Source organism: Phycodurus eques, chromosome 23 (assembly GCF_024500275.1).
Source record: "Phycodurus eques isolate BA_2022a chromosome 23, UOR_Pequ_1.1, whole genome shotgun sequence".
In the NCBI taxonomy this organism is placed as follows: Eukaryota; Metazoa; Chordata; class Actinopteri; order Syngnathiformes; family Syngnathidae; genus Phycodurus; species Phycodurus eques.
The window spans coordinates 3,951,374-3,974,580 of record NC_084547.1 but is presented as its reverse complement, the minus strand read 5'-3'; the positions used below and the strand labels follow the sequence as shown (position 1 = coordinate 3,974,580).

At 45.8% G+C, this 23,207-nt stretch overlaps 2 protein-coding genes across 3 annotated transcripts in view; both read right to left on the bottom strand.

Annotated features, from left to right (window-relative positions):
- Positions 1–220: 220 nt before the first annotated feature.
- Positions 221–16,681, bottom strand: dvl2 (dishevelled segment polarity protein 2). Its single transcript, XM_061669727.1, has 16 exons — positions 16,591–16,681; positions 8,272–9,215; positions 5,760–5,829; positions 4,714–4,871; positions 4,211–4,320; positions 3,981–4,110; positions 3,804–3,894; positions 3,647–3,716; positions 3,355–3,494; positions 3,184–3,260; positions 3,025–3,092; positions 2,786–2,920; positions 2,545–2,676; positions 1,989–2,165; positions 1,475–1,699; positions 221–1,353 (listed from the first exon to the last, which is right to left on the bottom strand). The coding sequence occupies exons 2-16, from the start codon at positions 8,430–8,432 to the stop codon at positions 797–799; spliced, it is 2,301 nt and encodes a 766-aa protein (XP_061525711.1). The 5' UTR covers positions 8,433–9,215; positions 16,591–16,681; the 3' UTR covers positions 221–796.
- A 1-nt stretch (position 16,682) lies between these two features.
- si:ch73-335l21.1 (insulin receptor substrate 1-B) overlaps positions 16,683–23,207 on the bottom strand; it is a 28,357-nt gene continuing 21,832 nt past the window's right edge. The window contains exons 4-5 of one of the 2 annotated variants that reach the window (XM_061669726.1): positions 19,272–19,312; positions 16,683–16,763 (exon numbers count right to left, since the gene is read on the bottom strand). In XM_061669726.1, coding sequence (XP_061525710.1) covers positions 19,305–19,312 — 8 coding nt within the window. In that variant the 3' untranslated portion in view covers positions 16,683–16,763; positions 19,272–19,304. Of the gene's footprint in view, positions 16,764–19,227; positions 19,313–23,207 lie in introns of those variants that run through there. The other variant, XM_061669725.1, reaches the window with a different exon arrangement.

The window sequence follows — 23,207 nt, the reverse complement described above, 5'->3', positions numbered from 1 at the left end:
CAAAATCTATATAGGCACTCGTACAAAAAAAAAAAAATGAAATGTGGGAATAATGTGAGTCAGTAACACAAAACAAGAACAGAATTGTGAGGCTTGTGGATCACAGTAACTTAAAATCTACAATGTATTCCCCCTCCAGTACCGCTATCTGCATGGTTTTGTTTTTACCAACTTGTACCACAAAGCAGCCAACGTACAGTACACTTCACAATTCGATACGTGACAACAACACAAAAGTTGCCGAGCTATTTTTTGTATTTTTTTTTTTTACCTTTTGCGCTAGAGCTCGGTGTCGCGTGTTGAAACGGAGGAAGACGCGTACGCGTTTCATTGTCAAACAATGCCGTATAAAAACCAATCTTTCGAAGAGTGACGCCACGTACCCGCCTGGAGCGTTCATACCAACGCACCAAGTACGGCACTCAAAAACGGCGTCCCGAAAGGATCTGATCCTTCGTGCGGAACTTTGTAACCTTTAGTGTTCAAGAGATTTGCGCACGTTCTGGATTGCCTTGGTGTTTGAAAAACGACGGGACAAAGAGGCATTGAGCAACGTCCCGAAAAGGCGCGCTAAGGTTGATACGTTCCAGAACTGGAGTCGGACTGAATCAGATGAGACTACTATCTTAACTTGCACATTCACTGGTTGAACATCTTATTTTGTCAATACGTAACCCTGTTCTCACCAAATTCATTACAAGTGCCCTCGATCCAATCGGCCCTCGCGAGGAGCCCAACGAACGAGCGCCAAAACCAGCGGGAGCGTCGCGCGGGCGGTCTGCCGTCGCCGTGACGACTACATGACGTCCACGAAGAACTCGCTGGGGTTGCCCATGGCCAGGTGGAAGGACTGGCGGGACGCGGTCAGCTCGGGGGGCACGGAGCCCAAGTCGCGGGTGGGCGGCGCGCCGGGGGGTCCGGCGGAAGCCGAAGAGAGGGGCGGCGGCAGAGTCGGGTGGGCGGGGGCCGCGGGGAGCTGCTGGGCGTGCGGAAGGGCGTGAGCGCCCGCCATGGCCGGGTGCGGGTGCTGGGGTACCATCATCACCATCATGGGGTTGTAAGGCAGTATGCCCGGGGGGTAGGGCGACATGTGGGGGGGCTGCGGCATGCGGTGATGATGCGAGCGCTGGGACGAGGCGTGGCTGTGCTCGCTGGGAGCGGCCGAGCCGTGGCCCCGCCTCAAGCTGCTGCGGGTGGAGTATTCCGATTCGCTGCCGCTGCCGGAGCGCGAGTCGCCCCCGCCGCCGTCTCCCCCGCACGGAGACTTCTCCCCGCCGCCCACCGTGCTGCCGGACCCTTTTCCGCCGCGCCGCCGCTCGCCTTCGCTCCGCGTCGAGCCGCTGCTTCGGCTCCCTGGGGACAGACGGACAACGGTGTCAGACCGAAATGTTACTGCCTACAAGTTGAAAATATGTCAATGAAGTGGCTCAAGACAACGTTCATGATCCTTTAAACTGGCCCATCATCATTTAACCTTCGCTGTGCTGGCTGCCGGTGCTTCCGGGGGTGTAGCTGTAGCTGGTGAGCTCGTGGTACGGGGGCGGCTGGCTGGAGTAAGGGTGGGCGGCGTAGGGCTGATAGGGGAACGTGTGCATCATGGGCCACGGCGACGCCCCGGGCAGGGGCAGCGGCGCCAAGGTGTCCTGGTCTGACGCCCCGCTGGAGCCGTCGTTGTCGTTCAGGGACAGGTTGGCCATATCTGTGTGGAAGGCGACCAAATGTCATTTTAAAGGAGACGTGTCGTATTATGGACATTAGAACACATTCTATTATGTTTTGTGTTTGCGCATTGTGATAGAATGTGAGAGCTTTTAAAAACACTTGGGAACAGTTTGAAATAGCCACATAATTGAATACAGAGTATGCTTCCTTGACAACAATTTTTTTTTGCCCTCAATCTAATCAATCTTTAAAACACTGCATCAAGCACGTGGGAGTTCGAGAGCTCCCCACTCCAAGGCAGTCTGAGGTTTGCACGAGTTACTTACAATTCTCACAGTCACTTAAGTCCCCGAAGACATAATAGCATTGTTCCGAGAAGGTGATCTTGTTGACCGTGTGACGAATGAAGCCGGCCTTCAGCAGATTGCTGGCATACTTCCTGGCTTCACGGCGGTCCTGGAATCCCTCGATGTGGTGGAAGAGCCACTCCACCACGTCCGAGCCTGCTCACACATTACGCAGCACTCAAAAGCAATGTCGAGACTGAATATTCAGTAGTGACACAATTACACAAAAACAAAATAGGAGAACATACCCTCCAAAAAAAACAGTTAAGCTTGAAAATAAATACCCTAAAAGGAAACGTCATTTTAGAGGGGACAAAAAAAAAAAAAAAAAAGTCTAAAAATGAATTTTATTGCTCCACATGATGCAACTGCAGGTGATTTCAATTTAACAGATGTTTTCAGTCAAGACAAGTGCTCACACATTCGTACTTTGCCCCGCCCCCCTCCTCCCCCCTCCTCCCTTCTACAAATCACACGCTTTTAATTCCCAGAACATAATGCCTGCCCTGTGAAGTGCAGAGGTTAGCGCACTAACCGAGGAACGCGTTGGGGATGGTGATTTTGAGCCACATGCGGTCCCGTACTTCCAGCCCCGACTCCGGCGAGGCCATGGCCTTGGCGACGGACGCCATGTCAGAGTGCAGCGACAAATTGAAGTCGTCGAATCCTGTGGAGAGATTGAAGACATTTTCAAGCCAGATGACGCTCGCGTGAAACTGAACCACGTCGAGGCCAAAAGGTATTCAGAGCCGCATCGATTATCGCCGGACGCTCACGCTCGGTCTCTGTGACGGAGGAGGAGGAGGTGATGGTGCTGAGGGACGAGCTGCCCGGGAAGGCCGGGTAGGCGCCAGTCATGGCTACCGAGTGGCTGACCCATGCTGCTGGGTCAATTGGCCGGATGGGTTCGTCTACACAGGGAGAAGATGGCAACGGTTAGAAACCTGTTCGAAAACGCAGCAGGGCAAAAACTCAAGGTTTGTTCGTTCAACAGTTGGGTTCTTCTGCGACTTACTCCGCGGCAGAGTGAAGTAACCTTGCGGGGAGGGGTCCCAGCACTTGGCCACAGTGAGGATGATGGGCCTGGCAAACACCAGAGATACATCGTCATCATTGATCGCCGAGCTCAGGGATCTGTTCAGTGACGCCCCGATTCGCAGAGTCGTCCACTCACCCCGGCTTGTGCACAATCTCCCTCAGCACTCGCACGGCGTCGTCGTTGCTCATATTCTCAAAGTTGATGTCGTTGACCTCGTGGAGGAAAGAATCCAATTCGACGTGAGACGAAACAAACCGTCGTGTCGCCGACACACAAACCGCCGTGGAATGCAACTTGTCTCGTTACCTGCAACAGCATGTCACCAGGTTCGATGCGTCCGTCCGCGGCCACGGCGCCGCCCTTCATGATGGAGCCGATGTAGATGCCGCCGTCGCCCCTTTCGTTGCTTTGGCCCACAATGCTGATGCCCAGGAAGTTGTACTTCTCTACATAATGCAAAACCCAAGTCAATATCAAATGTAGTTTTACTTTTATGATAACATTTCATGTGTAACGTATGTGAAAAGTAATCAGGAAGGGGGCAAATACTTTTTCACGACATTGTACTGCATATACACGTCGAGAAGAAGATACACACCCATGTTCAGGGTGACAGTGATGATGTTCAAGGACATTGTGGAATCTGTCACACTGCTGAAGGAAGAAGCCTAGAACAGGAAATAACTCTTAATCTTGGCTGACAACTCCGCAGCAGATATTAAGAATTAGCAAACAATTCAAAGATTTGGTCGTACCCTCTCCAAGCGAGGCGGGCGCTGTTTCCTGCGTCGTCGATGCCGTTTCAAGAGTCTCGAGGCCGTGCTCTGTTCTGTCGCGCTGCTGAACCTACCGAATTACAAGTCGAATACATAGGGGAGCGGTCGGAAAAGCCAAACAAACGCACGTATTGCTTTTCAGAATCTGCGCCTCACCTGCTCATGGTGTCGTCGTCCTCGGAGTCGCAGAAGCTGGTGGTTTCCAGCTCGCTGCTCATCATCGTGCTGGAGCTCTCGTAGCCTGCCAAGTGCCGCTCCAGGCGACTCTGGCCGTTCATGCGAGGCCCTGAAAAGAGACGTCGCGGTTTGGACTTTTTACAGACTTGCCGCCATTCCTTGATTAGATCACGAGAAGCACGGCGGTGCGCCACATCTTGATAGCTCACCGTGCTGCTCCGCGCTCTCCCTGTGCCGAGGTCTCTCTCTCCTGAAGGAAACAACAGACTCCGTTTCGGTCTGCTCGTCCAAAGTCTCCACGCTGCCCGTCGCGTTGGGACTGCGAGAGATGTGGGATCAAAGTTGGAGAGCCACAACAACTTGGCTCACTCAAAAATTCCTTAATGTCAGACCCTGGTGGATTCCAACTGGCTAATTAGTAAAAACTGAAAAAGTGCAAGTTACATTTGTCGCCCTCTCGTCTTTAAAGGGATTTCCATCAACATGCTGAAATGAGCTTTATTTAATCCAGCGAATTAAAGTCTCAGCTCGACGATTTTCCCAAGCTGGTTGTGGTAATAAGGCCGGCACCAGTTTGTATTGAATTCATTTAAATGAGCCCTCCTGCTCTTGCACAAACCTGATTGTGGGGCTGCATGACCAACAGGTAAAAAGATAAAAGTTATTGTGGTTACAGTATTAAGTGTCAGTTAAACAGGGGTCGGGTGCTTACTGGAAGGAGGGCGGTCTGGAGTCTCCAATGCCGCCGGTCCTCTCTGCAGGCGGGGGCGGCAGGGGCGGCGGAGGGGGCGAAGGCTGGGCGGACGTCTCCGCGGGGGGGAGCGCCGCTGGGGCGGCAGGCTCTGGCGCTGGAGCATCAGAAGACACCAGCTGACATGACAAACCCAAAAAAATAAATAAGTTAGCGAGAGGAGTGAGAAAATTGAGAGGGATGAATGGAATTTGAGAAAAAAAGGGAGGAGGATCAAAAGGTAAGAAGTCAATTATTTTGACACACTTTTCAGGCGGGCGTCTCATGGGGATCACTGAAACACAATCCTCCATTTCAGCCCTCGTCAAACAAACGCACGTCAACATTGAGGTTAAATGTACAACATCAGTCTCCCTGCATTGCGTGTGCAGGAAACGTATGCACAAACAAAAGCTTTTACTGTACACACTGCGTTCTTGCCTCATGGTGTAATATTCAAGTTTGACGCATTTTCTCACAAAATAATTCAACTAAATACAGTTTAACAGCCACTGCCCAAATACACACACTAATGGCTGTGTGACCATGAAGCGCACGTCTTTCGGGATCCCTCCACCCTGCTTAGCGTGCGACTCACATATCGCTCCCCCCGGGTCCCTTCGCTTTAAAGCGCTCCCTTCATTCTTATGCACTTAACAGATGCTTGAGCCTCAAACCTGCTCAACCGGGCCAAGTCAGCTCGCCGTGTTTTGTTTCTTCTTTAAATGTTACCTTACGGGCTGGGGAACCAGCGAGTGAACATTTAAGAGACATTCCCAAGCCGTCCTCTGCGATCGATGAGGACCCCATCAGGGCAGTTTTAACAAATTTCAATCATTAAAAGGTAACCGCCTCACCTGGGATGGAACCGCGCTCTGAACTTGTCATCAAGTTCTGCAGCAAGTAAATGACAGTAAAAACAATTTATTGCCGGTTGTCACACAAGAAAACTCTATGGAGGTCTCGGAGGAAACAAAAGGAAAAGTGGTTGTCGAAAGCAGCATGTGATTTTGATGTCAAGCACTTACCCAGGACACCACACGACCATTGAAGCACGGCAATTTGGCGCCGTCATCCGAAATCTCTTCCTTCACGACCCTGGAACCGAAAGAAATAATTCACACTTCACGAAACAACGTCATAAAGAAAAACGCTACTCAGACTCAGCATTTACTACATGAGAGCAAGCTTTGGGGGTTTTCCGCCATGTTCGGCAGACATTTGTGTGTGTGTGTGTGTGTGTGTGTGTGTCTGCGTCTGCATGTCAATTCCCACCCACACCGCAGTGTTGTTATTAAAATAGTTAACAGGAAGACAAGGCTGGACGCACAGGATCCAAATGTGTGTGAGAGTCCGTCAGGCTTGGCTGGGTTTAAGCAGCTGTTAAGATCTGGGTTTTGGCGGAACGTCATTTCCGCCAAGTGGCCCAGCGGGGGAATCGCCATTGTGTCATCTCCTCGAGTGGTGGCTTAGGTGAAAAGGAGCAGGCTATACTTCGGTCACTTCTGGAGTAAACCATCCAAAGCCATAAAAACCAACCATAAAAAGACATGCAACATCTACATTCTTCGAAACAGAAATGTGCTATTAGTCCTGTCGGATAACCTAAAACACAGAAGTTGTCCGCCCCCAGACCCCATTTTTCCACTCCCTTGTAATGTTAAATTCCTCAAGCAGCATCGCATCTCATCTGAAGCAATGAATCTTAACGAGAACACTCCACGGTGCTAGCCCGAGGCTCAGCAGAACATCCACTGACAACCCCAAAAAATAAAAAATAAATACAAAAAAATCCTCCTCTCCCTACAGATGAGACAGGCACATAGCAAATGGTCCATGTCTGGCCCCAGTTTCCCAGCACTGGTCCAGATTTACCCATTCTCCACAATACCCCCCGCCCCTTAAAAACGCAGCTCACACTGCTGCGGCCGACAGCTGGCCTCATACCAGGGCGGATGAAAAAACACACACTATTGCGCACTCTTCTTGCTGGGTCGGATGGAAGGAGGTGTCCGTTCCTTTGATTGGCCAGCAAACTTGAAAGCTGCGTTTGAAAGTCTCCGTTGCAAATACGCAAACGAAGGCCCCGTGATGATGCCAGGTTGTACTATTGCAGATTCAATATTGGGTTGCAGATGTGACAGCAGATCAAATAAAAAAGAAAAAAAGAAAAACAATCAGCTTTTATTGAAAAAAAAAAAAAACAACACAAAATTAAATAAAAACAAAAAACAAAATAGGGCTTCAAAATAGTTATTGCCATTTCCAGTTCAGGTTTACTGTCAAACTGGACAAAAAAAATTACACTTTGTGAATTTAAAACAACCACATAGCTTAGCCTTCATATCTGCGAGCTTAATGCTAATGCTAGCATCTCCGTGGTAGTGCAGAACTCGTGATGCAGCGAAATGGAAACTCTTGCCCAAAACAGACAACCATAAAAAATTATTATGCCAATTATTATTTTTAAAAGGGCATTTATGGCTATGACATTACATTAGAAGCATAACGGCCATCGAACTGAAGAAAGTGAGACAAAATCTCTCAAAAAGAAGGAGAACGTATTTTTTTTTATTAGGGGGGGGGGGGGGGGCTGGAATGCATTAATAGAAAACAATTCCATGATAATTTATGTCCTTTTGACATGCTCAAACCTAAATATGTATTCTCAGTGATTTTGGTTATCATCAAGAAAACCATGGAAAATGGAGCGATATCAGCGCTTCAATTCAACTCTTTTGAGCCATGAGTTGTCAACCAATGCATCTTTTCTTGTACCAGGCATTAAAAATGAACAAGAAACTGAAGAAACAAGGGAGGGTCTGAGGTTTCCCGATCACACTCAAATATAGATTTCGATTTTCAAATGTACCAGCAATTGATCACTGCCAACAGCTTCCCAAAATACCCACAGTATCCTTATTCTTGCACGCTTCCTCTTCGTGACAATCGCGCCATGTTTTTGTGGTTGTATTAAAAAAATACAAATAAAATAAAAAAACACTTGTACGGCATCATATATTATAGCGTATTGCATGTTGAGCATCACAATCCGATACACTGATGGTCGCGTTTTACATATTTTTTTAAACTCCAAATGTGAGCGTAACCCGCTGACACTGCATAAAGCCCACAAACGCCGCATTCCTCCGCAGACGGTTGAGCAGCTGGCACAGCGAGATGAATTGATAGGAGAGGACAAAAATATCCCGATGCTAGCATTCTGGACTTAATCAGATGAGGGGGGTGGGTTTAGTGCAAAGAGGGGGCAGGTAATGCAGCCCCCCCCCTCCCAAAAAGATTGTAATGATGATGTTCGCTGAGATCCACGGTCACGATGCCCACGCAGTTCCTAATTAGGCATGTTGATTGCGAGGAGACGTGGCTGGTTGCAGCCCCCCCCCCCCCACCACACACACACGCACACACACACGCGCGCACGCGCGCACACACACACACGCTTGAACGTAAAAGTCCATGAGTTACAAACTTTTTTTGTTTTTGTCTTTAAACAGCGAACACAAACGCACTCCAACTCACCCAAAGTCTTGGTCCATAGATTTGAAGAAGAACTTGTAGTTGGGCTTGTTCAAGACTTGCTTGAAATCCAGCAGAGTGATACTTTCGGCGCCGATGGGTATCTTCACCAAATACGGCGTCTCCTCTTCATCGATGTGATAGATTATTTTGGTTTCCGCCATGTCCGCGGCTGTTTTTCTTCTTCTTGTTGTTGTTGGTCCTCGCCGAAGCCGACAAAAGTGGAGTCAGCTAGCAGGCTAGGCGGCTAACGAGACGGCAGAGGTGAAACGATGGTCGGTGGCCTCTGAGATTTCGTTTTTTTTTTTCTTTTTTTCCTTCCCCCTGCCTTCGCTCGAAGCCCACCTCGTCAAAAAAAACAAAAAAAAAAACAAACGGCCCGTCGCTCTTTCGGCTAAGATAAAGAGCCACACTCACATTTTAACTACAATCGCGAAGGAAAGGCCACATTTACGCGAACCAAACTCGGACCAACTTACCCCCGCCGCCCCCCCAACAAAAACACACCGGGGGAAGGAAGGGGGGGGGGGCGGCCCGAAAAAGTTTTTTTTTTTTTTTTTTTTTTTTTTTGCGAGCCAACGCAGCGTGTGACGCCATCACGTACAGTCCATTTTCCCAGGCACGTTCGAACTTTTTTTTTTTTTTTTAATTAATCAAATAAATTCATTTCTTCTTATCAAGTAGTGATTTCATTCATTGTAATAGTACAGTGGCTCTCATACAGTAGCCTAGTAGGCATAAGTGTTCATCGCCAACATTCTCCGAGGTTTAACGTGCACAAAATCCGTAATATTGGGGGTGTCCTTTTGATATGTTCAGAGGTTGAGGTGGGCCTGAGTCGAGTGTGCAATTGTACTGCTTGTATTTCCGGTAGCTGAAGGGCATAGTCACCGCCCAGAGGTTCCCCTGGGGTGGTGCTCGGGTCCACACGTCCTTTCTCAATGCGCCTGATGATACAACAGATGAAATAATGTTGTATCAAAAAAAAACAAAAAAAGATGATCACTATGTGCAGATAGATCACCATCGATATTTTAACAAGATTACACTTTTTTTTTTTTTTTACAAAATGTTTAACCCCCTTTTTCATGCAATTCAACATGATTTGACCCCATGAACTTCATCCAATGAGCATGATTCATTTCTTATTTTTTTTCCTCCTCATACCACAGGCCTTTCTCTGTTGTTTGAATTTACATATGTGATATTCATAATCAACTCTTGCCATATCTATATAAATAAATATATATATATATATATATAGTTGTTTTTTTTCAAAGCACTGTTATATATAACATCAAAAAGTGAACTATGATTCCCCGTGGTTGTTTTCTCTTGTGTTTTGTCCGACTGATGGCGTGCCATTCAGGAAGTAGAGCAGGTGAACGGCGTTGCCTCCAATCAGACTCCCGACCGGTTTGTTTGACATGCAAAACACACAACTAACCTTTTTGACCATCGCACAAGTCAAGGAGGAAGTTGCTCATAATGCCCCTTGTCACGAGGTAAATATCTGTTGTTTGCAATTTGTACAGCACTGTTTTGTTTTTTTTTCAACAATTTTTATTATGCATTACCGTCTGCAGACTCTTCTTTGTCTTTGTGCTGGTCTGTGCAGCTGTCATGTCATTGATCACACGCTCGCATTCTGCACGAGGTGAGCCCCAAAACCGGACTCTGCCGGCTCCACGTCGTCGGCCTCGAACGTTTTAAAATACGACGAGGCTTGTGTCGTCTCATGAGTTGCACGCCGAACTCTTGTTTAACACTCCTGTTTTTGTTGTTGTCATTTGGACTTGTTTTAAAGTTTCCAAAACTCAAAGAAAATATAGTTTCAAAACGTGAACAATATTAATCCTACAAAACATCTTTTACTGGCCTTAGTTCTTCTACTTGTCAGAATATTTGAGAAGCTACTTTTTCCGCCCTGTTTTATGTTCCTTCATTCAATTGTATGTGTGTGTATATGTATATATATATATATATATATATATATATATATATATATATATATATATATATATATAGGCACATTTTTATATATATTAATTATCCCTTTGTTGCCAGTCAACTTGCCCTGTTTTCAAGTAAAAAAAAAAAAAAATCAAATATTTTTTTTTATTTAAAACAATTTTGACCTGACCTTATTTTGGTTCTTTTCACTTTTTTTTTTTTTTTGCCATCTAAATTGAAGTTTTGTGAAAATTTAAAATGAAGGAAAATAGCATTTAAAAAAAAAAAAAAAAAAAAAAAAAAGTATTTTCTTCTTTTTGTATTTTTCGTTTTTGAATAAGTATATAATAAGAATATATCTACATAATGTAACATTCATGTTGTGCTGACAGTCAAACTGACCCATTTTAAAGTTTAAAAACCAAGGATATATTTTGTCCATTTAAAAAAAAATAAATAAAAGTGGTTAAAAAGTCTCCATACCCCCGTTCAATTGAGACCAAATTTAAGATACATTTCCAAATCTTTTCCACCATTAATGCGATCTATAACCTGCATACTCAAATGAAAATATATTCAAGAGGGGGAAGTGAAAATAAACAACTGCAAAATGCTGCTCCACATGCGTCCACGCTCTCTTACAAACAGGGGATGTGTTCAGAATTAATTAAACACAATTTCAAGTGCCTCTGATGAACCTCAAATCCATTTCGGCTGTTCTAGTAGGCTTTTACAGAAATTTTCAACTTTCTCGTAGGGATGTTCGATACCACTTTTGTTTTTTCCACACCGATACCAGTACGAGGATTCACTCTCGAGTACTCGCCGATACCACGAGTACCGTTGATACGTAAAGTTTTAATTAACAAAGTGACCGATAATTATGAACAAACAGCTTTCTTTCTTTAAGATTCGCCGATGTGTCAAACCGCCGCAGTTTAGCGTCAAATACTGGCGAGGAGGACTGAGTTGACGTCAGACATTTTTTTGCCTTAAGTATCGGTAGCTTGGAGCAGCAGCCTTCACGAGTACCTAATACCTTGAAATAAGGTATCGGCATGATTTATTTTTGAAAAACTATTATTCAGTTGTACAGGTAAACCACTTTAATGGAGGAAAAATTTATGAAATGTGTATCTTGGTGTAATTTATGTGAACAAAAACCCGGCATTTGAACAGGGGTGCACAGGCTTCTTATAGCTATTGTATTTTTGTTCCTGACATAACTGCAGGATGCATGCGTTGTTGTATTCTAGTTTAAAATAATAAACCGTTACTCTCACTCTCCCATCCCTTCTCACGTGTAGCCAGTCCAGTCAGAGTCCTTGGCGCTGACGTCATGAAGACGTCTTCGTATTCTCTGTACCGCCGGTACGATCAATCGAGCCAGCGACAGAACCCAAACAATGTTTTTCATTCCCGTCAAAAGAGCCAAGATTATAAACCGTTCCAACCGGAGGAGAGAAGACCGACAAACAACCTTTTAGTCAGACGAGGTGAAAACCTCGACAAGTACAGAGTGGTCATTCTTAAATCAGCTCCCAGTCATCCCTTTCGTCAGAGCTCCACGAACGCTGAAGAAGGTTCCAGATTTGAAGACCTTTCCGGAGCGGACGCTCCTAAAATGCCGGCGAGCACAAGAGATCAATCGGGAGCTAAGACAGTGCGGCAAACGTCGTCTGTCCTTTCAGCGCAGCCAGGCCGATATTTGTCTGGACGCCGCGTGGACACAGACACGCTCAACGAGATTCGACCCGGCAGATTTCCATTGAGACGTCCGACCGCCTTGAAGGAGAAAAACCTGGACGCCTCTGTCATCAAACGCACTCCTCAGCTCGCTAACGGTAAAAAGGTACCGCCCTTTCTCTTCAAGCCTTCTCTCGTCAAACCGGAACATTTTGGGAAATCTATGAATTCTCCGGCAATTCTCCGGGACGAAAGGAAAGTGTCAAACGAAGAGGATGACAACGCGGTCGATGCGGCTCAGAATGCCGCTCGGTACCGAGCCACCTCGAGACTGCATCGGCCACGACACTTCGCCGCGCAAAGTCACAAAGGTGCATTCTCAGCGCGTGTCCTGCCGCCTGTTGCTGCATCCAGATCGGTGGCCCGGACAACCAGGAAGCCCGCGCCGCTGACGCCCTCAAAAGCTTTGGGCAAGTCTCTGGGAATTCAAAATTCCCGCCGGCCAGCCTCCATTGCCTTCGCCAACAACTCTCCGCCCAATAAAGGAAAAGGCTATGCATTCAAAATGGCAAACGTTTACCCCTTTTTGTCATCCAAATACAGTTTCAGCCGCAGACAAGTCGGACCTCGGACTACAGCTGCTCTGTCCACGTCTGGATTTCGACGTCCCCAAAAACTGGATCGCAGGATGCTAAAGCAGCCGTCGAATCATCGAGTCGAGGGCGCCAACGCTGCAACTCGACCGTCGAACGAGTCTGCCGTCCGACAGATTTTTGAAAGTCTGGAGCGGAATATTTCTCAGGTGGCTAGCACGAGCGCAATTCCCAAAACGTCTCTGCTGCACCGAAACGCGTCCGGCGGAAAAGAGGTCCCGACGTTTGCGGTCGGGCAAAACGAACCGCAGACCCAAACACCGAGGGGAGCGACAGCAGGTCACGTCGTCTCAGAGGGCCTCGCCGAGGGGAGGTCCGGGCTCTTCAGCACGTCCACCAGCAGCACGGTGCGAGGCAGACCCGCGCACGGCGCCCGCCACGCCGGCCCCGAGCGGGTCGCCGGGAACTCGCCCATCGTCGGGCGGCCCAAAGGGGAGCCTAGGGGAAACGCGTCGACCACTCGGACGCCCGCCACCGCAGCGGCTGTTTCGGACGTAACGGAGTTAGGGGTCAGGTTCTCCGGTACTGAGGTACCGGTGGCTGCCAGAGAAACCTCAAGTCGTGGGGCAACTCTTGGCATGGAGAATGAAAATGAGAAGTCAAGCGGAAGTGAAGTGTCAGACAGCGGGCTGAATGAGGCTCCGCGGGAAGATTGGCTGGACCTACATTACCTCCGAATTTCGATGGGCAACGTCTCCTTCAAGTCCATGTGATCTGGGTAAACATCAGGTAGGAGGGTTTATTATTTAATAAAACGCATTGGGGGGGGGGAAAGTGTAAAACTACAACTGGCATTGTGGTTATGTCACTGAAAATGTCTTGGAATGTCTGGGAAATCACGACCGATCGGGCCAAATTAGAGCAGTGTTTTTTTTCTTCTGATTAGTCAGCAAAGGCCCGATTAGCAGATGATCCTGAGCGATTATCCTGTGGCGTGTGTTGAGATTGTCCAGGCTGACAATTGTAGATATTAAACCTGTTCAATATTTATGACGGCAAAATCCAAAAAGAAGTCCATTTTTCCTTGGCCATGGGTCCCCTCACAATAATAATAATCATAATAATAAAAAGTTAAGATGTTCACGATGATGCCGCTTCCTGAGAGAGATCCAAACCAAATGTAAACTAATTCTTCACACGATTTGAGACGAACACAAAGACTTAAATTCGACTGTTCCTCGTGCCCTCATCCCTCCCATGCAGGCGGCAGCTCCCGAGTGTGCTGACAGGGATTTTCCATCTCCTCTGCTGCGTGCTGCTGAAATCAGGACAAGATGGAAAAAATTATCTGCTCGCTTGTTCAATTCTGTTGTCGTTGTGGTGCCAGAATGCATCAAGACAAAGGAACCGGTAATTATCACACATGAAACGGACTATTTCGGGCTTGCGTTCGCAACAACGTCAGACGATTGATTCACCAATGACGTCACGGGGAGGTCGACTCAAATGTTCTGGAACGTGGAACTATTAAAAGGATTGTCCAGGCTTCTGTGTCCACTAGAGGGCGTTGCTGGCCCACCATTAATACAGCGAGTACACGCCATAGCGCCACAATGCTGCATCTTTTCGGGACGCACAGTCGAACAATGTCTGTGACAACAAAATCCCTCAAAGGTTCAATAATTATAACAGACGTCAGAGCTTGGGGGTCTGAAAAAATAAATAGAGAGATTATATATTTGTGACTTTTAATTTGGTGCTGTGCTGTGTTGTGCGCTTTTTCAAAAATACTGGATCTGCTTTGGCTCGATAAGGTCGGGAATCGCAAAATCAATAGTTTTGTCTTTTGAGTCGAAAAGCTCTCTCAAAGACACATTTTCAGATCAAATATTTCCTTGCTTGTTTCATTTCATACTTGACGGTTGTGCAGGCGCTCGCTCCGGGGCCCATTGTTTGTGCCGTCAATCAAAAGTACATTTTCCATAATATGTCCGCCTTTAAGTCGAGCCTTACAAATAAGTCTGAGGTTTAGTGCAGCCGACGAGTCGAGTCGACCGAGGGCATCGGGTCCACGCTAAGCCGAGACCGGAGCCCCTAACGGGGGCCGTTCACATCACCTGACCCCTTTTTTCCCCAGCGAGCCAGCTCCACCTAAAATACCAACACTTTCCCCGAGTCGCCAGCTCCTTGAGAGAGGGGCCTCACCGTGGCGGAGAGTGTGAGGGGATCTGCCAGTCAAACACATTGTACATTGGATTAACACCCCCACCCCACCAAGCCCCTCCACCACCCTCTGTGGAAAGTGGAGGGCTCCACTTTCCCAGCGTGTTGAACAGTATTAACGTTTGAGATGGGACCTCTCCAGTCCCAGTGTTTAGTTTACACGCTTCTTTTCATGTGTGCAAACGACTTCCTCCACATATTCGGCCGCATGGTGTCCTCTTGCAGGGAGCCCCCCGCCCCCGCCCCCGCCCCCACCATCCCCATTCCAGTGAGGGGGAATTCTGTAGCATGTGTCCACGCTTTTCAGGGTGCTTTCAGTCAAAATAAAGTCTGGGAATCCCCTCACCTCCTTCCTTTCTCAATGTGGCATTTTTCTGTCTGACTGCAAATTTTGATGATAAAGATGAATCGATAACGATAGCAAACTCAAATGTGTGTGTAAGGAAGACAGAGAGAGGCCTTTTTGTTTTGCTAAGTATGTAAGTGGAAGAGGAGGATGACGGGGGTTAGTTTAGTACATGAGCAAATGGCCGCTTCTGCATTTGCGCTGAGGGAGGAAGGGAACACAATGACCCTACAACGAGCCAATCGTAGCAGTTTTGGCCGTGACTGCCTGAGTAAACTCACTTTATTGAGTATAAAAGTTAAATGGGAAGATGTGGGCTAGGGGGGAAAAAAGCTTGGGGGGGATTAGCACAAGTGTCTTGCAGTCTACCAAGTGTAATCCGGGGGGTTTTAGTGGCTAAGGCAGACTGTTTGTTTATCTTGGTAAAACACACGCAGCAGACAGTTTCAAGATACCGGAAGAGAGAGTGAACTTTCAAAAAGTGTTTGCTGTGCAAATGTATGAGGTGAACGATAGGAAGGAAGCAATTTTGAATTGAGAGCTTCAAAGCAAAATGGCCGCCACCCGATTCAATTTCAGCCATCGGTGATGTATATGTCAAATTCACCCCCAAAATAGCGGCTTCAAACCAAAATGGCCAACGTCACGTTCAATTCCGGGCGCACATCCTGGCAACTCTTATCGTGATCGACACGGCTCCGAAATTCCCTCATCCGCTACGGAGACAAAAAAAAAAGCAATTTCCTAACGCTTTACATTCTGTCAGCTTCCCGTCCTCTGCACCTTGCAGGAAGTCATCAAGACAAAGACTTCCTGTAACGTTGCCACCACGGAGCGAGCAGGGAATTCTGTACGGGAGAGAGCGATGATTTCTCCCTTTTTGGAAAGCACGGACGCTATCATTTGGTTTCTCTTTAGGAAAGTGCAAAAATCACATTTTCTTTCTTTGGGAAATTGCAAGATAAGTTTTTTTTTTTTTTTGCAAAGCACGTCAAATATTTTTTCTTCTTTATAGGAAAGTGCAACAACTCTCCACTGTGTTGCAAATTATTATGCAAATTCTATTTTTAGATTTTCACTTTAAAAAAATAAAAAATAAAATACAATTCAACTACTACCAAAATACTCCCAATATGTTATTAGGTGTTTTGAATTATATTCTGACCGTTGATGATTTGACTATTATGCCGACTGTCATTTGTATCAACTATTTAGGAAAATCTGGGGGGGAAAAAAAACATCATTTGCATAATCAGTTTGGTGTGGAAGAACCCTTTTAATATGCAAGCAAACGTTTGAAATGGAGCGTGCGCAACATTTGCATATTATAAAGCGGAACTGCTGAATTATGTAACCTGAAGATGAAGCAATGTGTCATTTACCCCGAAAAAAAAAAAAACATTCCAAGATATTTTAGCAGCTATTTACACTTGGTTTAAACAGTACTTCAGTAATACCGATATCCACCTTATCACAGAGTATTGGCATTCATGTGCTGATTAATGATTACGGAGTACGTACATAAATCCAGAGATGATCCACCTGCTGGCCTCCATCCTGCGTCCCTCGGTCATTTGAACTCGGTGACCTCCCATCCCACAGCTCGACCTCGTCTTCCCGTTCCTCGGAGGCACGACGACCGCGTCGCCACGGTGGCTGGCTGGCAGCTGCGCTCTCTTTCCACCCCGACATCACTGCGAATGTGGAATGTGGCTAACATTTGCCTTTACACCAACAATGAGGTGTAACATTCAAATGTATCAAGTCTGGTTTTTTGGGGGGGTTTTTTTTCTTCTTCGTTTTACATCTTTCATTTCTACAGTCTGTGCACCGTCACTACCTGTTCAGGTCAGGTGACCTTGGCCATCTGTGGATGAGCCAAAAACAAACAAAGATAACAGTTGTCATTACCTTAAGAAGTACGTTTCTGGAATGCGGGATGAAACTACCCGGAGAAAAGCGAAGCGAGCACTGTTAGGACTTGATTTTCACACCTCCGCTCTTCTTTGCCTCAAGATCAGAAGCGTGCGTCACACATCCACGCCAGCGAATTGTGGCTTTTTTTTTTTTTTTTTTTCTCTTTCTTCATTCTGCCAAAAAGCAGCAGCTCAGTTTCACAAAAACAAAAGACACCATGAGTCCATCTGTTGTTTGACTGTAATTATTTTACTGGAGTTTTGTTGTGTTGCTTGTTTTGTTTGTCAAGCAACAAACCAACGGCAACACGAACACATTCTTGCCATTCGGTACCGTCGCACATATGAAAGACAATTGAGCAGACTTTTCACTACGAAGCACAAATAAAGTGTATTTCAAAGGAACATGCGGTGGGAAGGATTGTCGAGGGCAGTTTGAACAAATACTGGTGCGTTGTTAATTGAAGCAAAGTAGCGCTTGGGCGTTTACTTTGGGCTGTTTAGAGCAGGGATGGGCAAATTTTCGTCATCAAGGGTCACGAGAGAATTATCGGGTTAAAACATCAGCTCTTCGCAACAAGAGCCTTTATCTTAGTTAACCGGGGGGAGTTCCATTTAAAACAAAGGATGAGCGCCGTCTTGAGGAGAAGTTTCTCCTGGCGAGCTTTGGCACTGAAGTCTCCTCATCAGAGCCACGGCCGACCGAAAGGTCCCCTGATAGATCCGTTTCGCACCAGAGTTATATGCATCCAAAGGGAAGAAAATGTACAGAAAAACAGACGTGGTATATAGCACGACCCGTGTGATGGGTTAAATAAGACAAAACAGACAGGCACTTAAGTGCTGATGCAGATATTAACAGATGAGGTTGGAGAAGAGCTCAAATGCAACGTTCCTAAAAGCTAACAGGCTAGCATTTGCGTGAGCGGCAAACACGATTTCGCAGAACCACGAGTAACACGTTATTGTTCCTGAGAGGAAAAAGGATTAAGTGAGACACAGTCGACTAACTAGGAGGTGCCACGTTGGTCAAAAGTCGCACACTATTCGTGGATTTTGTTTCAATTTTTCACATTTTCTTCTCCAATGTATATTGTTTTCCTTTTTTTAAAAGGGGAGCCAATCCCGAAAACACTGATTCGAGTTTTATCCTCGCTTATTCAAGAATATTTTGGGTTTAATATAATTGTAATGGGCGCCAATTATCTGTGGATTTTTGGGGAATAGCGGGGGGTCCACTGCACCTCTCACATACACACACAAAACTTTCACAGGCACCCAAAAACTCACACTCAACAAAAAGGTTTTACCCAGAAACTCTCAAAAACAAGAACCAAAAGGACTCATTCACCCAAAAAAAACTCTTCCACGCTGACACACCTCTCACACATACACTCACCAAACTAACAACCAACAAAAGTCTTTCACACACACGCATCATAAAATCGCTCTCTCACCCTAACCTCCTGCACGGGGGATTTTTTTGTGTGAGTGAGGTTGTTTTTGAGAGATAAAGGTTACTTTAGGTCTACGCGGCACCTCCTAAGCGACTGTATGGCTCGTCCTGAATTGTACGGTATGCTGAGGCATTTTTTTTTTTTTTTTTTGCTACTAGTTTTCAAAATACTTGTGGCGTATGGCTGTAGTTCATGGCAAAACAAACTGAGTGAAAACATTTGAGGAGAAAAAATAAATGTGTCGTGGAATAAAAGTGGCAACAATAATAGCGGAAAGCTAATAAGCGGCCATGCCAATCGTCGACCGGACTGATGAAATCTGATTCATGAAAAATAAAAGCTCAATTATCATGCTTGACCTTTGACATGATTGTTTGAGGTGCTATCCACTGTTAGTGGGGGATTTAAAAAAAAAAAAAAAAAAAAAAAAAAAAAAAAAAAAAAAGCTCAAACGTTTCACACACACACACACAAGAAAAAAAATGTCTCGTCTGAAACAGGCACTTTTCACACCTCCATAAATTTTCTTTTCCATAAACTTAATTTTAAGATGAGAGTTGCCGTTTCGTGGGAGAACTTAAATTCCTTTTTTTTTTTTTTTAATCCTTTTACACTTCTGTTTGGCTCCCACTCATGGAATGAAAGCTAGGTTTTTGTTTTTGTTTTGAGAACATCACTCCGCACACATTCCCCATTGCTTTGCGCAACCGATGGGGGGGAAAAAAAAAAAGGAAAAAAAAAAAAATCATAATAAAGTTTCTCTCCGGGGGCGTGTCCCCCCCCCCCCCCCCCCCAAAAAAAAGGGAGCGAGCAGAGATTTGAGCGCTACCAGATTGTTCCTCCAAGGACGACATCGCTGGCATCAGCACTCTGAAAGCAGATACAGAAAAGTGTTTGGTTAGAACAGTAAACAAGTATATATATTTTTTTATTTCCTCATATTGAAGCACACTTTTAATATAAAAAGAAAGCTAAGTATTTTTGGACATGTTACTTGGTTTAAAAAGTTTGAGAAGCACTCGGTTAGAAGCATAACACAGATATGAAAGAATAAATAAATACCCTCAAATGCATATACAGCGCTGCTCGCCGATCAGGTAAATCGTATATAAAAGAATATATTGGCCAGGAGAACACATTGAACCGAAACGCCATAAAGAGCGTCGGTAAACACTGCGAACAAACAAACCGAGGAGGGAGGGGGGAAAAAAAAAAAAAAAAGTGATAAAGGAAAGCGCCAAGGCACTTGACGCTTGTTTGTTTTAACAATCAGGTCATCGCTGCTGCTACGAGGGCCTCGCGCTCAAAGTCGAAAATTCACGTTAACGCTGATGTGCACAAAAACAATTCTGTCTAAACAAACCCCCGAAAGAGGCTTTTTCATGGCTTCATGGACTCTAATGGAGCAAATTTGATTTGAAGAAGTGGAGATACCCTCCGCTGACTGCACTATTAGCAATCACGCGCTAACTCGGCTTGCGAGTGTCCTGACTTCAAAGTTTTTAGGAGATAGCAGCCGCCTTGAGTTGCGAGTCGTAGGTTATGAGCGATAGATGGCTGAAGCAGTTTGACAGATAGTGAACAATTCTTTAAAAAAAAAAAAAAAAGAGAGACTTCTAGCTGTTTACTGTTACTCCAACTTGAGGTTTACTGTCAAACTAAAAGAATTACATACGTATTTAACTAGACGACATAACTTTGTCTGATGAAAGCGTTCTAGCTTCACGCTGACACACAATGTCAAACGACATAGACGGGCTAACGAAACTAACATTAACGTCGTAGGATTACAACCTTTTAAGGAACGAATATTTGAACAATTCCCAAGTCGAAAGATAATATAACGCACATGCATTTTTTTTCTTTATCCTCTGCAAAACTGAATTTCAATCACCACACTGTCAAATGCGAGTGAGCCTCGCGCTTGCACGAAAATCAAGATATGGCACCGTTTGCGCTGTGTGTGGCTCAAGACGGCCACAAGCAAGCTGAAAGAGGTTGTAAAAAATAAAAAATGAGGCCTGAGGGTTAAATTGTGAACAATATTCCCAATATGTCAACAAAGCGGAGCGTGAAAAGTTGCAGAAGGCCACGAGTGGATGGATGACTCATGCTAAAAGGAGCCCAAACAACAAACGAGAAAGCCTCCAATTTTTCTCCAATTTCCCAGCACCGCTCGCGTCCTCTAATTGCTGCTCTATATTTACGTCCCTCCCTCTCTCCTGGTTTGTCGTCCTCCTGATGCGGCGAGCTATATTTAGCGCTCGCCCCGGCAGCCGTGACGGCCTAAAACAAGGCTCAGCTCCCACATTTCGCCCACCCTAACTCCGCACGCCAAAACGGCAACCGACGGGGACTCCGGCGACAGGTCGAAAGAACGCGCTCTGCTGCGCTGCAAAGACACGCTCATGCACATGAGACATAGACACTATATTTAGTCTCATAATGATGACCCTTCTTCAATGGCAGACATGTTAAATTATACAGGCAAAGACTGCGCACATCGGTCCGCTGCCTGAGGTTAATGCACTGACTCACACTCTCTTAAAAAAAAAAAATACGAATCTTCTTCACTGCCTTTTCCAAAAAGGATTTTCTTCAGGCGCTCGGTTGGCTAAATCAGCCGTACAGTTAGGAGTAGCATTAGAATTTTAAAATCAAACATGCACATGTTGAAATAAAGAGGTTACAGACAACATTGACAGCCTCAGGAGTCTGACTTTTGTCAGAAACTGCTCCCTGGCTTGTTCCTGTGTGTGTGTGTGTGTGTGTCTGTAATTAAGGGAGTCTGGGTCTATTTCGCAATCCTGTCGAAAATTTAAAGTCTCCCTGTTTTTGTTTTTTTGGGAAGCGGGGTCGTCTGTCACTGTCCCGCTGCCATAGATGGGCTACCATAGATGCCACGGTAACTATACGCCTCGAAACAACTGCTACTTTAAAACACACGGCGTGAACCGCGATGTAGCGGGGGAACACAGTCATTGAATCCACGGTACCTGAAAAGCTGGTGACAAATGCTGACATCACGTGGGGGCTGTGAACGCAGCGTGTGTGCTCTTCAAAGTTATTTTCCAAACATTGCGCTGAGCGCAGCTGGCGGGGCCGGAGCAAAGGGCTCGGAAAAACGAGTCCTGCGTGCACTTTCACCTCGGCGCCGTCAATCACTTTTTAAGCAACGCTGAGAGTTACGTAACAAAGCTATATGGCAAGTACTGTGCAAACAGGTCTGGGTGTGTGTATGGCGCATCAGACCAACACGGGCGGGCACATGGCAATGAACCTGGGTGTGGCTATAAGGTGACAAATTGCACTTCATTTCTATCTTGCAGTATTAAAAGACGGAGCATTTAAAGTGCTGGCTTCATTGTGCATTTCACTGAGTGGGCATTCCAGGAGCCGGAATGCGAGGGGACAGGAAGTCGGTGCACCAGCGCTGAGTGGGGGGGGGGGAGCATTTTCAGGGGGCAGTGGGGGGGGGGGGGGGGGGTCAAAAACGTCAGGTTATCCCAGTTTGGGATCACCAAAATCGGATTCTTTTTCAGAATGATTTTTTTCCTTCGGTACTGGCACACTAAACAAAGACACGCTCGTTTAATGCTAACATCCAATGGGAAACACCATAGGCACGCAGGCTAACAATTAGCATCTGATGTATGTAGTTGTGTTGTTACCCTTTAAGGAATGGACATCTGAACACAACGATGCAGTAACGCAATGTCGACCGATAATATAACAAAACTCACAGTATATATTCTTTATCCTTTGCAAAGATCTATTTATTTTGTTTTTTTTAAATGCTGCCTTATTTCATCCGAAATATCCCAAAAATGTAATGATCATCTTCAGAAAACGTTGCAAATCACAAAACGTCAATTAAAACATGAGCCGTACGCTCATTTTGTCTGTTTCTTGGCAGGAATTAACGTCATTTTTTTGCCGCTAAATTTTTATAAACTCGCTTTTTGATCGCAGCCATGTTGTCGGTGCTTTTAACGACAGAAGTCACAAAAAGAAACAGATTATCCTGATGACCACCCGGTGATATTGAAAATATGTGGCGTTGTGAAAACACGTCACGTGCCCTCCATTCCTGCACCGAATCTCTACATCGCGAGGGCAACCTGAAAATCTGCACAAAAATGCTGCCCTGGACGCTTGGGCAAAGTCGGCCAATTTGCTCGTAAATATGTTGTTCTTGTGTAACGCAGGTTGAAATGTGACATGGGACAGCCAGTCCTTGGCCGCCACACATTGAGAACGAGCCAACACGACTAAAGGGTTATGGGCATGTCATTTAATTGCTCTCTCTTTCTGTCGCTACCACACACACACACACACACACACACACACACACAGACACAAATGTTTTGGCAGTGTGAGGCATGAATGATAACACAAACAGGTTGGGTCCTCAATTCAGAGAAACGACTCTCCCAGAATCTCTTTACGATCAGAGCGTATGAAATCCAAACCGTGCGTGGAATATCATTTGAGAAAGGAGTTGTTGTTTTTGTTTTAAGGGGGACATACACTACTCACAAACATTTAGGGATATTGGGCTTTGGGATGACATTTCAGCATGAACCTAAAATGCATTTGAATTTAATTTGAGCTTGTGTTCAATGTTTCAGGGTTAGTCCAGTTCAGTAGGTTGGAGAACAACCCCAAAACAGTTATTGGTCGTTTCCCCCCCCCGCTTATTCAATAATTCTTTGGGTTTAAAAAAATAAATAAATCATAATAATCATAATAATAATTCGGGCGG

What these genes read in the sequence shown, in the direction of transcription:
- dvl2 (XM_061669727.1), bottom strand. Translation starts at nt 8,432, where the DNA reads ATGGCGGAAACCAAAATAATCTATCACATCGATGAAGAGGAGACGCCG. An exon ending in CTCCGTCACAGAGACCGAGC is followed by an intron (nt 2,677 to 2,785) that starts GTGAGCGTCCGG and finishes ATCTCTCCACAG; the next exon opens with GATTCGACGACTTCAATTTG. An exon ending in CGGCAGCCAGCACAGCGAAG is followed by an intron (nt 1,354 to 1,474) that starts GTTAAATGATGA and finishes GTCTGTCCCCAG; the next exon opens with GGAGCCGAAGCAGCGGCTCG.